General features: G+C 44.3%; 1 protein-coding gene across 1 annotated transcript in view; it reads right to left on the bottom strand.

Annotated features, from left to right (window-relative positions):
- Window positions 1-194: 194 nt before the first annotated feature.
- LOC129851218 (BOS complex subunit NOMO1-like) overlaps window positions 195-12,322 on the bottom strand; it is a 38,478-nt gene continuing 26,350 nt past the window's right edge. Inside the window, 10 exon segments of the mRNA XM_055917609.1 lie at window positions 195-1,659; window positions 1,989-2,081; window positions 2,375-2,494; window positions 6,958-7,059; window positions 9,638-9,832; window positions 10,060-10,201; window positions 10,501-10,628; window positions 10,850-10,963; window positions 11,256-11,382; window positions 11,735-11,894. Of these exon segments, the coding sequence (XP_055773584.1) occupies window positions 1,528-1,659; window positions 1,989-2,081; window positions 2,375-2,494; window positions 6,958-7,059; window positions 9,638-9,832; window positions 10,060-10,201; window positions 10,501-10,628; window positions 10,850-10,963; window positions 11,256-11,382; window positions 11,735-11,894 (1,313 nt within the window). The 3' untranslated portion in view covers window positions 195-1,527.

Here is a 12,322-nt window from a genome sequence, read left to right as displayed (position 1 = left end):
GCAATGATAACCTAATTGGAATATGTTTCAACTCAGTAAATAGCCATTGGCCTGTTCATCTTTTTCTTAAATAATTGGCCATAACTAAGAAGAACAGGAGAATAGCATACCAAGTACAAAAAGAGATTGGTTCAGGTGGTTCCATTTCACATGGAGTAGAAACTTGGATGAACCAATTACATTTTCTTCAGTAATTATTTAAGATTATCACATCTTTTATTTTAGCTTAAGGCAACGTGAGGTCAAGACAAACATTGTACTGCAAATCCTAACTTTACAAGTGAATTTTCACTTAGTCATGCAATGATGTCAATGGGAAAACCTGTAAAGATTTGACTTTTAAAGTGAAAGTCAGGATACGTCCCGGAATTTGTTTTGAAAATATCTCCTGGTACGTAGTAGATACTTGTCTGATACACTTTGCCTTCAGATGGCTTGCATACTTTGAAATCTGACCGTTTATTTTCTCAAAAACACAAACACACCGTAAAATAAATTTGCTACCAAACTGCTCATCATTCACATCAGATCAGACAAATAAAATGTTAATAAATTAATAATTATCACTAACAAAAAGTTGTACCCCTACAGCTCCCTACCCGAAATCTTAATTTCTTATCTTATTACTGTAATTATTAACCCTTTCAAACTCTTAGACCCCCCCACCCCCCACCCTCAACCCACCCACTCTCCCTGAGCAAACTGACAGACCAACACACAAAATCCACCATGCTTCAAACTACCACAGCCCGTAAAACCCATTATAAAAACATGGCCATTATCACACACACCTTTCCTTACTAGGACCACGAGTTTATTCAGACCATGTGATCTGACCAGGAACATTTTATAGGCCAACAACTGGTCAGGTCATGTGGTCAGAAAAAAAATCCTGGCCCTCCTTATGACACATGCAGTGACTTGAACAGTTGACTGAATTGGATGTGATTAAAATGAATGCCACTGCACGTCATAGTAAATTACGTGGCATGAACAGTTTGTCTCTTTTATAACGAGTTCTAAAGCTTTCATGATGCACCGTTACCACAAAGCGTGGCCCTGAACCCCCCAAATCCCCATGAAACCCACATTGACATAACCACCTCCCTTCAAAAAAAACTATGGAGGTCATAACTTATCTCAATTGACAATTCATTCATTACAAATGTAAAAAAAAGCAAAAATGGCTCATACACATATCGACAAAATGGATTCTTGTTAATATTTCTGATGAGTGAGTGTTCTATAAAACGAAGGAGTCCCACAGAACTACACAGCCAGTGTTCCATAGAACCCATGCTGGTAAAATCAGTCCATAGACAGAGCCTGGTTGGCTATGGGTATAGTACGGTAAAGTATGCTATTGTACAGTATGGCTGCGACTGAAATGGCCCTATCCCCTACATAGTGCACTACTCTCATTGGGTTCTGGTCAAAAGTAGTGCACTATACATGGGACAGGGTGGCATTTCAGACACAGGATGTCTGCGGTTCCTGTTGGGGTAGTTTACATGCTAGGTCTGTGGATCATGTGCGTCGGGTCTTCTGTCTCTTGGCCTGGCGTTTGGCCTCGTCCAGGGCAGCGTTGTCCCCACCGGCCTGGCTCAGGCTACGCACCCCCTGGAGACGGCTCACCAGCTGCAGCAGCAGGGGGATCACCTGGGGAGAGACAGGGCATTAAAAAAGGGTGAGATGCCACTTTATATTGTCTTCCATGTACTAAAATGTCATGAAGATCCCAGAAACCAATAGAATGTTGTTTTATTCAATACAAAGTATATATATACATACACACATACACACACACACACACACACACACACACACACACACACACACACACACACACACACACACACACACACACACACACTTTTGCCATACTACAGAAGCAATAGGAGGTCTGCTTGAACATTCACCAGACCACTCAATTACAGTACATTGGATAGATGATACTTGGCTATGCAATAGGAGTGGAGGCAGTGTACCTTCTCATGGTTGTAGGCTGCCAGCAGGAGCAGTAGAGTGAGGGGTAGAGCTATGTAGGAGCCCTGGGCTACGTCCTGGTCAGGCACTTTACGCTGTGATGAAGAACATCACATTGGGGTCTCATTCATTATTCAGAAGACACACAACGCAGACTTCAAAATACAAAAAAATCACTGTAATGAGAATATTCTAAATGTATTACATTAGTTGTTTTCCGAACTAGGATGAAGTTGCCTGTAGACGCTGATCTAAAATCTGTTTTGTGCTTTCCCACATAATGGATAAGGTTAGAATGTGGACAGGATAAGCTGATCTTAGATCTGTGGCTGCGGAGAACTTCTAGCCGGAGGATTCAGCCCTGGCGGAGTAGGTACTGTGTACTTACATTGGGGTTGAAGGTCAAAGTGATGTGCTTATGGTAGCCTGTAGAGGTGAAGGAGACTTGGGGCAGAGAGAAGTCGTACTGGGAGCGAGACAGTGTGGAGTACAGCATCAACACATAGGTCTGTATTGGGGGAGGACACACACAAACAAAAGTTTATTTATGGTGATGACAACATACTCTGTAAAGCACTTAATTCCACTGACCCAGAACCACTGGATAAACCTATACTACTTTCTATTACCAGGAGAATAGCAGCCATTAAAGGCCCAGTGCTGTCAAAGTCCTGTTTTCGTTTGAAACTAACACTGTAGAAGTGTGACAGATGTGAGCAGTGTAATTTTCTGATAGCTGCTGATTGAAAGAACAATTTACACAAGACATTCTAAAATCAGTTAATGGACCAATAAAGAGATTCAAACCTCTCTGCCAATAACATAGTTTTCAGGTTACATATATATAATGCATAATGAGTCGTAAAATGATTTTTTTTCTCCTCCCAAAAACGAGAGGGGAAAAAAATACACATTGTTAGCAAAAACATCAACATTGTAAACAAAAACAAATCAAAAAGCCTTGCAAGCCAAAAATAACCGATATCAATGAGAAAAAAGTAAAAAAAAAAATGTAATGTTTGTGTCATTCCTCACCTACGCCGGCATGGGGGTGGGGTTTAAAAGGGGGGCGAACTAAAATCGGTTACTGTTGGTTAATACACTTGGAGAGACCATCATTCTATCACTATTTTGCATTGCTTTTGTATGACCCGTTAGGTTTAGTTCCTATGGGGGAGGGGGGAGCGGCTGCACCATGACTGTTTGTAAGTCTGAAAAAACATTAATTTGGAAAAAAGTGCCAATCAGGTTCATTTAGAGTAGGAGAGCCCCAGCCGTTCCTCATCCACACTGGTCAAACGTACCCAACCTGTAGTCTGTAGTGTAAAATCAATGTTATGAATATGATAAATGACCCATGTTGGTAGCCATGGACCTCCTGTTGATGTAAACTATATATTCACAAAAGTATGTGGACGCCCCTTCAAAATTTGTGGATTCGGCTATTTCAGCCACACCCGTTGCTGACAGGTGTATAAAATAGAGCACAGAGCCATGCAATCTCCATAGACAAACATAGGCCGTAGAATAGCCTTACTGGAAAGCTCAGTAACTTTCAACGTGGCACCATCACAGAATGCCACCTTTCCAAACAAGTCAGTTCGTCAACTTTCTGCCCTGCCAGAGCTGCCCTGGACAACCGTAAGTGCTGTTATTGTGAAGTGGAAACGTCTAGGAGCAACAACGGCTCGGCCACAAAGTGGTAGGCTACACAAGCTTACAGAACAAGACCGCCAAGTCAGCACAATAACTGTTCGCCGGGAGCGTCATGAAAAGGATTTCCAGCCGTACACAATCCTAAGATCTCCATGCGCAATGCCGAGCGTCGGCTGGAGTGGTGTAAAGCTCGCCACAATTGGACTCTGGAGTAGTGGAAACGCTTTCTCTGGCGTGATGAATCCCGCTTCACTATCTGGCAGTCCAACAGACTAATCTGGGTTTGGTGGATGCCAGGAGAACGCTACCTGCCCCAATGCATTGTGCCAACTATAAAGTTTGGTGGAGGAGGAATAATAGTCTGGGGCTGTTTTTCTTGTTTTGAGCTAGACCACTTAGTTCCAGTGAAGGGAAATCTTAACGCTACAGCATACAATGACGTTCTAGACTATTCTGTGCTTTCAAATTTGTGGCAACAGTTTGGGGAAGGTCCTTTCCTGTTTTAGCATGACAATGCCCCCGTGCACAAAGCGAGGTCCATACAGAAATCGTTTGTCGAGATCGGTGTGGAAGAACTTGACTGGCATGATTAGAGTCCTGACCTCAACCTTTGGGATGAATTGGAACGCCGACTGCGAGCCAGGCCTATTCGCCCAACTTCACTAATGCTTGTGGCTGAATGGAAGCAAGTCCCTGCAGCAATGTTCCAACATCTAGTGGAAAGCCTTCCCAGAAGAGTAGAGGCTGTTGTAGCAGCAAAGGGAGGACCAACTCCAAATGAATGCTCATGATTTTGGAATGAGATGTTTGACAAGAAGGTGTCCACATACTTTTGGTGATGTAGTGTATATTTGGGAGTAAACAGAGGGTACACATCTGCAGAAAGGTGAAAAGGAAGGAGCAGGCGTTCGGGGAAACTCCCTGAATTTGCTTGGGGCTAACACAGATGATATTTAAATTCTGTTACAGCTAGCCTTTGTTTTCCATTTTCCCTCCATATACATCTCCCTGGTATGTCAGTTCCATGTCCATGGTCACAAACAGCAAGTCGCAGACTGGACTCACTTGACAGCTCTCAGAGACAGCGGTAGACCATGGAGATGTCCCGGGCCACTTTTACCAATGAAGATAATGGGGCAGACATCTATAACGATGTCTACGAACAGCCCTACTATGACACACCAGACATGCCTCCGAACTTGAGAAACGAGACTGAGGATGCAGTGACCCAATGGAACACACCGCAGCCTGAACACTCAGAGGACCTGTTTGGTAATGGAGCCGACGCCTATGAAGAGGTCCATAGACAGCGCATATATGAGACTCCAGACACGCGTCTTGACTTGAGAACAGAGACTGAGGATGCTACCCCAGGGAGCACACCACGAGCTGAACTCTCAGGTTCTGAGAGGAGACCTTTTGTTGTTGCTACAGCATGTCTGGGTCTTCTCCTACTGGCTGGGATCCTCTATCTATCTATCACATTTATACAGCCAACCTACAGAGGGAGAGAGACATTTATACATTTATAAAAGCCTGTCCCGAAGGATGGCTGAAGTCTTACTGCAGCTGTTACTACATCACTACCGAAGAGAAATCCTGGAATGAGAGCAGATGTGACTGTCTGGCGAGAAAAGCAGATCTGGTGATCATTAACAGCCAAGAGGAACAGGTATTTCTCACTACATTTGACCAATGCATCTGGATTGGTCTGACTGACGGAGAGACGGACGGGACCCGGAAACGGGTTGACGGCACAGCACTGACAACAGCCTACTGGTGGTGGTCTGAACCCGATTCAGAAGTTGGAGAGGAGGACTGTGCTATGATGGATGGATGTGTACAACATATTCCTCTAAACGCATGGAATGACTTTGGGTGTGACGTGAATTATCTAGGGATTTGTGAGAAAGTGGTTTATTAATACCATAACACCGTTGTCTACTGTAACATGTAATGTGCACACAACTTCTTCCTTCCTTCTTTTTCTCTCAAACACACACACACACACACACACACACACACACACACACACACACACACACGTCTAATGATCACGTTTAATCAGCTTCTTGATATGTCACACCTGTCAGGTGGATGGATTATCTTGGCAAAGGAGAAATGTTCACCAACAGGGATATAAATACATTTGTGCAAAAAATTTGAACTAAATAAGCCTGGGAACATTTTGGGGTCTCTTATTTCAGGTCATGAAACACGGGACCAACACTTTACATGCTGCGTGTATATTTTGTTCAGTATAGTTAAGCCATAATATGCTTGCGATGGGTTTGTATTAGACACAGTAGTACTACTAAGTCTGTAGTATAGAAGTCAATGTAAGTAATTAACAGTTTTTTTTCTGGATCAAAATGGGACTTAGGTGGTGGGTTCAGTGGGGGGTGTGACCAATGGTGCGGTCACCAACCAACATTTGGAGGCCCTCGTGTTGTTGGCAGTGAAAAATGTAGCCGTTTTAAAACGGAGTGAATCAAACGTCACAACAAAATCAAATGGGGGCCCCATGCGTCGTCAAAAATACTCTTCAATGCATCATTTTTTGAATTTTAGATTCTCCCCGACTGTCTAGCTTTTATTTTGTTGATTGTTAGATCTCAAAGATTATATTATAAAAATATAATGGTCCATTATCTTCTCTACATGCTTAATATCTGGTTTAAGTTGTTTAAGTTTACACTGAAAATGTTTTTCCCATCCTGAAAAGTACTTACTTGCTTTTTGACATAGGCGGCCCGAAAACACACTTAGGCGGCCACCCAAGTATTTTCTGTTCAAAAACAAGTTTTGATTTCTCTATAGATAGATGAATGTATCACATGATAAAATCTGAGCTGGTATTACTCTAACAAAAAACTATATATTGGGAATTCTCATAGAGTGAAGACCTTTACTATTGACTGTTATATCTTGAAAAAACGACAACTTAATTAAGAAAATGTATTTCTATATGTTTTACATTGTTAAACTGTCAATCCCAAAATAAACAGACTCATTTTGTTCTTGATTTCTCTGTTGTCTTTGCTTTAATTTATAAAATATTGTTTTTAATTTAGATTTTTTTTTCTTTCTGGGAAGTGTATTACGACTTTGTTAAATACAATTTAAATAAGTTGTGATTTGATTTAAGTAATACCACTAACCCAGAAGAGCCATTTCTGAGTTGGGTAGAGCAGTGCTTCAGGTCTCAGGAAGGCAGTAGTGATGCTTCCTTGGCTATCAGCTACACACATTTCCAGCCCGCCTTATACCACCTTACATACTGAATAATAGCACATTTCTGTAGCAGGTCCATACCTCTCCATCCCTGTCCAGAGGCGGGAAGTGAAAGAAGAGGGACTGTCCCAAAGACACACTGTTGATGGGGTTGTCAAGGTTGTCACTCCTATACAGCTTCACCTGCACGGGACAGGAGGAGAAATACAATTATATGGAGCCATAGAATTAAATAGAGGACTCCAGATGGATATAACCCATTTTAGCATTAGTACTCTATGTATGGAGCACACAAAGGTGTTGCTCAGTGTCATCACACCATCACAACAAACAACTATATTTTGGCTTCATCTATGAATTAGTTCCTTATGACACATTGAAAATGTTTTTTTTTTTTATTGAGATAGGTAGTTATGAGGTGATTTTACGGGTATTGTAGTGAGGGGATCTTAGAAGATGGGCAGGTGTTCTGGTGAGGTTTTACGGGTATTGTAGTGAGGGGATCTTAGAAGATGGGCAGGTGTTCTGGTGAGGTTTTACGGGTATTGTAGTGAGGGGATCTTAGAAGATGGGCAGGTGTTCTGGTGAGGTTTTACAGGTATTGTAGTGAGGGGATCTTACAGAGAGGGTGGACAGGTGTTCTGGTGAGGTTTTACAGGTATTGTAGTGAGGGGATCTTACAGAGAGGGTGGGCAGGTGTTCTGGTGAGGTTTTACAGGTATTGTAGTGAGGGGATCTTAGAAGATGGGCAGGTGTTCTGGTGAGGTTTTACAGGTATTGTAGTGAGGGGATCTTACAGAGAGGGTGGGCAGGTGTTCTGGTGAGGTTTTACAGGTATTGTAGTGAGGGGATCTTAGAAGATGGGCAGGTGTTCTGGTGAGGTTTTACAGGTATTGTAGTGAGGGGATCTTACAGAGAGGGTGGGCAGGTGTTCTGGTGAGGTCTTACAGGTATTGTAGTGAGGGGATCTTACAGAGAGGATGGGCAGGTGTTCTGGTGAGGTTTTACGGGTATTGTAGTGAGGGGATCTTAGAAGATGGGCAGGTGTTCTGGTGAGGTTTTACGGGTATTGTAGTGAGGGGATCTTACAGAGAGGATGGGCAGGTGTTCTGGTGAGGTTTTACGGGTATTGTAGTGAGGGGATCTTAGAAGATGGGCAGGTGTTCTGGTGAGGTTTTACGGGTATTGTAGTGAGGGGATCTTAGAAGATGGGCAGGTGTTCTGGTGAGGTTTTACGGGTATTGTAGTGAGGGGATCTTACAGAGAGGATGGGCAGGTGTTCTGGTGAGGTTTTACGGGTATTGTAGTGAGGGGATCTTAGAAGATGGGCAGGTGTTCTGGTGAGGTTTTACGGGTATTGTAGTGAGGGGATCTTAGAAGATGGGCAGGTGTTCTGGTGAGGTTTTACAGGTATTGTAGTGAGGGGATCTTAGAAGATGGGCAGGTGTTCTGGTGAGGTTTTACAGGTATTGTAGTGAGGGGATCTTACAGAGAGGGTGGACAGGTGTTCTGGTGAGGTTTTACGGGTATTGTAGTGAGGGGATCTTAGAAGATGGGCAGGTGTTCTGGTGAGGTTTTACAGGTATTGTAGTGAGGGGATCTTAGAAGATGGGCAGGTGTTCTGGTGAGGTTTTACAGGTATTGTAGTGAGGGGATCTTACAGAGAGGATGGGCAGGTGTTCTGGTGAGGTTTTACAGGTATTGTAGTGAGGGGATCTTAGAAGATGGGCAGGTGTTCTGGTGAGGTTTTACAGGTATTGTAGTGAGGGGATCTTACAGAGAGGGTGGGCAGGTGTTCTGGTGAGGTTTTACAGGTATTGTAGTGAGGGGATCTTAGAAGATGGGCAGGTGTTCTGGTGAGGTTTTACAGGTATTGTAGTGAGGGGATCTTACAGAGAGGGTGGGCAGGTGTTCTGGTGAGGTTTTACAGGTATTGTAGTGAGGGGATCTTACAGAGAGGATGGGCAGGTGTTCTGGTGAGGTTTTACGGGTATTGTAGTGAGGGGATCTTAGAAGATGGGCAGGTGTTCTGGTGAGGTTTTACGGGTATTGTAGTGAGGGGATCTTACAGAGAGGATGGGCAGGTGTTCTGGTGAGGTTTTACGGGTATTGTAGTGAGGGGATCTTAGAAGATGGGCAGGTGTTCTGGTGAGGTTTTACGGGTATTGTAGTGAGGGGATCTTAGAAGATGGGCAGGTGTTCTGGTGAGGTTTTACGGGTATTGTAGTGAGGGGATCTTACAGAGAGGATGGGCAGGTGTTCTGGTGAGGTTTTACGGGTATTGTAGTGAGGGGATCTTAGAAGATGGGCAGGTGTTCTGGTGAGGTTTTACGGGTATTGTAGTGAGGGGATCTTAGAAGATGGGCAGGTGTTCTGGTGAGGTTTTACAGGTATTGTAGTGAGGGGATCTTAGAAGATGGGCAGGTGTTCTGGTGAGGTTTTACAGGTATTGTAGTGAGGGGATCTTACAGAGAGGGTGGACAGGTGTTCTGGTGAGGTTTTACGGGTATTGTAGTGAGGGGATCTTAGAAGATGGGCAGGTGTTCTGGTGAGGTTTTACAGGTATTGTAGTGAGGGGATCTTAGAAGATGGGCAGGTGTTCTGGTGAGGTTTTACAGGTATTGTAGTGAGGGGATCTTACAGAGAGGGTGGACAGGTGTTCTGGTGAGGTTTTACAGGTATTGTAGTGAGGGGATCTTACAGAGAGGGTGGACAGGTGTTCTGGTGAGGTTTTACAGGTATTGTAGTGAGGGGATCTTACAGAGAGGGTGGGCAGGTGTTCTGATGAGGTGATGATGTTCCCACTCAGGTCAAACTGGTTGATCTGCCTGAAGGCGATGATGTTGACTCCCACGATGTCGGTGCTCCCAACCTCTATGGAGCGGTGCTGAGGCAGGGCTCTCTCGATGTGGTCGTTGCCCTGTGCTCTCAGCTGGATCAGGTATCTACAGCCAGGCTGTGAGAGAAGCTCAAAGTTAGCAACACAAAAATAATAGCAGAGCTATTAGCATTTGCAACAGCAGTGTTAGGGGGTATCAAACGCAATGACCCATTCTGCACAAAGTAACTCTTACAAATGTGTTGTATCGTTACGTCAGCTTCATAACTACTTTATGTGCTTGTATACAGGCCTTATAACTGCTTTATGTAGCCCATATGAGGCCTCAAAAAGGCCCGACTCACTAGCAGGCCCCTGAGCCTGAAGCGTCCCTCCTCGTCTGTGACTGTGTCCTCGCTGTAGATACTACACTCTGCCTGTCCCACTGCCTCCACTGACACGTCCCTCTCAGCATCTCCACTCAGGGACTGAACTGCCCCGTAGCAGCTAGAAAGGACGCAGTAAAATCAGCCATTTTGGGGATCGATAGGACAGACAAATAATTACACACACTGCCATTTGGGGATGGGACTGTTAAGCTCCTTGTCAAGTAAGTCAGCAAGAACATGCCTGAATAAGATTTGTTACAATAAAAAGAAGTGGCTAATGATGACTGGGGGGGTATTGAACATCATTCTGCCTTGTTCAGTACATTTTTGCAGTTAGTTTAAAGCTCATTGGGCTTCACTCACTTTTTATGAAATGTGCTACTTAGATAAAGATTGATTTGATTGGCCCGTTTCTACCTGTATGCTGTTTTGAATCCGGTGATGTCGATGCTGAGGTTCTGCCCCTCCTCTACGGTGATCATCTGAGAGGCCGGCTCAAACCTGAACTCCTTCATCATGGGCTTGAAGTAGTACTGACCCGGGCTCTGAGGGGAGGGATGGAGGGACAGAACAGAAGAACAGAAGAGATGCAATCAATAAATGCCACCTGCAGTGTTGCTGCACCAATCCAATCAGCACCAGTTCACATCACACAGAACATAGACTTCCACCTGGTAGCCCGGTGTGTTTAATAGTCAATCACTCAGGAGGAGGATAATACAGGGATGAAGTAGGTGTCGAGTGCAGTAAACATCGAGGTCCTTACCAAGTTGTTGAAGGTGAGGACACCAGTGTCCTGGGTGAGCAGGTTGGATCTGAACGATCCTCCACTGAGAGACAGCAGGACTCCAGACAGAGCGTGACCATCCTCTGACTTGATCTACGACACACAGAGAAAGATAGGAGATTATGACAACCAACACACTGTATAAGACTATACAAACCCTGCCGCAGCCAAAACTGTATTTCAGGTGCAGTTCGACACCAAGGCAAAATTCCAAAAGAACACTGTTGAATGGGAATACATTCACATAACAGACTCATCAACTATTTATTAAAACAACCCTCAGCCTACCGAAGGAGGGATACTGTTACTAATTAAACAAAAAACAATGGCTAATAAATGGCCTGTTCTTTCCACTGAGCTAGCTAGTAGTATGTGTGTTCTGTACCTTGAAGGTGACTCCAGCCAGGGCGAAGGCCTTGAAGTCTCCCTGGGTTCCCTCTACAGTGCTGAGGATGAAGCCCTCCTTACTGGCACTGACGTCATAGTGACGGTCACTGTGCAGGGGACCGACACTGCGAAGGGAGAAACAACCAATAGAGAGTCATTTAGATTGACTTGTATTACTGTACGCTTCCTACAAATGTCACAATCAAGGAGCATTTACCAAACACCACGAGAAAACCTGCCTGAAGCTAATCTAAAGCAACAAATATGTAACACGGTGGACATTTCAAGTGGCTAGATTAAAACGCAAAGTGGTCAAATGTATTGTTAAAAAACAACAACAAGAGCACGATTTGAACAAGCAACCGCAGCTTGCAAGATGTTTTGCCTGATGCCTAGGGCAAGGATGAGTAGGCCATGCTAGCCTTACGACTAACACAGCAGTGACTGAGGTTATGGTTAGGGGATAGTCATGTTTACCTATAAGCCCCGTTCTCGTTGGTGACGACGGTGATGAGGGGGGCCTTGGCTCCTCTCTCGGTGATGGAGATCTCGACCCCCTGCAGCTCTGGAGTCACTTGGCCCTCCAGGAACAGACCAGCGCGCCCCGCAATGTCCACCACACGCCCTGGACAAGACTCTGTGAGAAGGGGACAGAATAAGAGAAAGTATATAGATTACCGCTGCACACAGACAGAGCTTCATGGCCGGTGATGTCCACCACACACCCTGGACAGATCTCTGTGGATGGGTGATGATTGGGGCAGAGAATAGGGAGTTACCATGTATAAATATAGAGACAGACAAAAACATACAAAAATAGGTTATACATCTGTGGTGGACAATTACTAAATGTGTTATGCTATCCCGTGTGATACTACTTAAGAGAATTGGCTCTTGCTATATGTTAAGTGTTTTTTTCTTTCTAACCGGATACAAATTTGTCTTCGTGTGACTTAGTCACAAGACTGGGCGTATGGCTAAGATCCGTTTGGGTGCGACCCCAGGATGTGAGGCATCCCGTGTTTTTGCTATCTGTGAGCTGTGAGAAATGCTTAGACGGTTGAG

Source organism: Salvelinus fontinalis, chromosome 3, assembly GCF_029448725.1.
Source record: "Salvelinus fontinalis isolate EN_2023a chromosome 3, ASM2944872v1, whole genome shotgun sequence".
In the NCBI taxonomy this organism is placed as follows: Eukaryota; Metazoa; Chordata; class Actinopteri; order Salmoniformes; family Salmonidae; genus Salvelinus; species Salvelinus fontinalis.
This window is presented reverse-complemented; position numbering and strand designations above follow the sequence as displayed.